The sequence below is a fragment of the Pistacia vera genome, unplaced genomic scaffold (genome assembly GCF_008641045.1).
Source record: "Pistacia vera cultivar Batoury unplaced genomic scaffold, PisVer_v2 Contig162, whole genome shotgun sequence".
Lineage (NCBI taxonomy): Eukaryota > Viridiplantae > Streptophyta > Magnoliopsida > Sapindales > Anacardiaceae > Pistacia > Pistacia vera.
The window spans coordinates 125,780-129,395 of NW_022195705.1; the positions used below are offsets into that span (position 1 = coordinate 125,780).

Genomic DNA, 3,616 nt, shown 5'->3' on the forward strand with positions numbered 1-3,616 from the left:
TTTCAACCGAAAGAGAAGAAATGCACATCATCCATCCATCATGAATTCGAAAAGCTTATCATCTTACTATTTTGATGACATTTTAGGGAAGATTAGAAGCCAAAAACTTGTAACTGTTTCTGTTTTCCAATGACATCCATACTCCAACTCTTTTCGTCGCCAATATGTGCTATACATACCCCGTATGAGCCTTCACATATAATTCATCACCAAGTCATCAGAAGCTCACTGAATTCCAATCTCAAAGAGTCCTTTAGTAAAAATGAAGAGCATTGTGATGTTTGTGCTGGCAGTAGCCATGGTATACTTCATGGTGAAGCCTGGAGAAGCCGTCCAATGCGGCCAAGTCGCGGCGTCTTTAGCCTCTTGCATGCCTTACTTGGAGGCTGCTGGGCAAAATCCTTCAACTGCATGCTGTGATGGGGTAAGAAATATAAAGGCAATCACTCCAACCACTGCAGATAGACAAGCAGCTTGTGAGTGCGTGAAGTCAGCTGCTGCTAAACATCCAAATATCAATCAAGATGCAGCCTCATCTGTTCCTGGAAAGTGTGGGGTTCCATTGAATATTCCCATCTCTCCGTACACCAACTGCGCCAAGTGAGTTTAATTTTCCATTTGCGTATTTACTTACAAAACCGAATTTTCAGTTTCAGTTACACATTATTTTACTTAATAATTTGGTTTTCATTTTTGGTTAATTCTGCAGTATTAACTAAGATGGGAATGAGCAGGAAGAGAAATAAAGCTAAGGCCAATTAAGATTTATAAGGTGTTGCCATATATATATCTCCATGATTTAAATAAAGTTGCAGTGTTTTAATCGGTCCTGATGATCAGAAATTGTATTGAGATTATCATGTAATGGTGTAGAGCTGCAAGTTTACAGCAATAGATACATCAAGTTCATTATATATTGATGATATGTTGAAGGGTTAAACATTCTTCCTTGAAATAGAAGCAATACGTAACAAAATGAAAATAAATTTCCTCTATTTATACAGTTTGGGGGGAAAAAAAAAAACAGTGATCCAGTGTCTATTATATAAATTAATATATTTAAATAATATTTTCTCTTTAGTTTTGTGTGCTTTTTTATTATGTGCTCTATGTCATGGATCCTACATCTGAAATGCATTGGGAATGTTTTGAGCTTATAAAGGAAGAGTCCCTTCACCTAATGGATTAGTCTTTAGGGTGTAAAACTTCTAACCCGTGACAATGGTATCATAACAGACCTTAACTATCTTTCAGTGTCCTGTCAAACGTCTATGTGCGATAGGGTTAGCCTTTTTTGAGTGTGAGACTCCCAATCTATGACATTTGACACACACCCAAAAGTTTAAAGATTTCAAAGGAGTGATTATTACTTAATAATGTAACCATAACAATTGAAATAAATCATTATTAATCGTCCATTAATTACACTTTGTTTATGCTAAGAGTGATGTTATTTGCCGCAATCATTTTTTTTTTTTTTTTTTTTTATAAACCCAACTTCTAAATTAACTCTTCTAAAATTTATATTACATATCTAAATTTCTAAATGAACCTCGTCTATTTACAAAATAACTCTTACATGTATATTTTTACTATTCATGTTATATTTTTTCAATACTTATTTATATATAGTCTATATCTTTTATCTTCATTTAACATATCAATCAAGTTAATTGTTTATATTTTCTTAAAAAATAATAATAATAATAACAAACTTAAAAATTCTCAGAAAATGTAAATCAATTGAAATTTAGAAACAATAAAAAAAGAATAAAATAAACCTAAAGAAATTAAAACATATATTTTATTGTATATTATTTTAGATTTATGATATAGAAAATAAAATAAATAATTCGAATTAATAGCAGAAGATTTATTTTAGATAGGTTGTGCATAAAGTAATTTTATGTCTTACTTAGTAATTTTAATAATGAATAAAATTGTAATTGAAAAGAAAATAGTAATTGGGATCTAATAAGATATAACGCTGTAACTGTTTCTGTTTTCCCATGACACCCAGATTCCACCTCTTTTGATCCCCAACATGCTATATATATATATATATATACCCCTTTATCCTCTGCTATTGTTCATAACCAAGGCAGAACACAAGCTCATTAAAACACAAGCTCAAAGAGTCCTTTAGTTAAGTAGCTTTCCAAACTTTAGTAAAGATGAAGAGTATTGTGATGTTAGTGTTGGCTGTAGCCATGGTGTACTTCATGGTGAAGCCTGGAGAAGCCGTCCAATGCGGCCAAGTTGCAGCATCTTTGGCGCCTTGCATGCCTTACTTGGAAGCCAAGGGAGATCTTTCAACTGCATGCTGTGATGGAGTGAGGAATATCAAGGCAATCACTCCAACAACTACAGATAGACAAGAAGCTTGTGAGTGTGTGAAGTCAGCTACTGCTAAGCATCCAGAGATCAAACAAGATGCAGCTTCATCTCTTCCTGGAAAATGTGGGGTTCCATTGAACATTCCCATCTCTAAGTACACAAACTGTGCAAAGTGAGTTTTACTATTTGAATATTTACATAAAAAACTTAGAAACCTGATAACCCAGCTTAACATTGGTTTTCTTTTTTCCACAGCATTAACTAAGATGGAAGCTACGGCCTACAGAAACTAGTTTATGGTGTTGCCATCTCCATAATCAATGTTGTTTTATAATGTTCTAAATAAGGGTTGTGCTGTATCNGTCCAGAGAGTTTCCGGTGGTCTCAACACATCTTCGCCGCGGCGAAGATTCTTCTTCGCCCCAACGAAGCTTGGTACACTAAACTTCTTCTATTCTCAACCAATTTCAGGGCAAACATTCAACACCACATTCAATCAAACGATATTACCAAAACCAATTTCAAATAAGAGCGGAAGAGGAAACAATGACAACGTACCTCATGTGGGGCGTTACATGTACCTTCACTGATTTCACTTGGCAACCCTTACTGTTCACAAACATATACAGCTCCCTCCGTTTATGAAACACCATCTCCTCAACATTTTACTACACCAGCACCCTTACTGTTCACAAACATATACAACATTTTACACTACACCTCAACCCTTCCCAACTCACCCTCTCGACCCGGTCTTATGGAAGAGGAAGAGGTAAAGGATATGGTAGAGGTAGACTTGTATGCCAAGTGTGTAACCAAGGGTGGACCCAGGCCATTTGAGGGTAGGCCCTCAAATAAGTAAATAAAAATTTAAAAATTTATACTTTTGATTTTATGGGATAACCAAATAATGAGTGTGAAGAATCCAAGAACAGAGGGTATTTTCATTTTTAACTACCAAATTTTATGCAACAAAAACCACCCTAACTTTAATGATGCAACAATGCCTTTGCAATACACCATCTCTTCCTCCTAACTCAAAAGCTTTTGCAGAAAGAGAGTAATTACTCATTCCTAGCAATGATGTCCTTTGAAATTTAGTAAAAACATTCAACTTCGACAAGAATTCTCCTAAAGTTTTGCAGATTATCATAAAGTTCTCCTAAAATTCATTAAGAGTAAACTTTATAACATTAATCAAAAACCACTTCTACAAATGACCTTTACCAATTTTCTGAAATAAAAAAAGGCAAAAACTCATACAGATAATTGAAAGAAT

General features: G+C 34.3%; 1 protein-coding gene across 1 annotated transcript; it reads left to right on the forward strand.

Annotated features, from left to right (window-relative positions):
* Positions 1-262: 262 nt before the first annotated feature.
* LOC116125294 (non-specific lipid-transfer protein A-like) lies at positions 263-719 on the forward strand. The gene is made up of 2 exons (XM_031411040.1): positions 263-600; positions 710-719. Exons 1-2 carry the CDS (start codon positions 263-265, stop codon positions 717-719), a joined length of 348 nt encoding a protein of 115 aa, XP_031266900.1.
* The last annotated feature ends 2,897 nt before the right edge of the window (positions 720-3,616 follow it).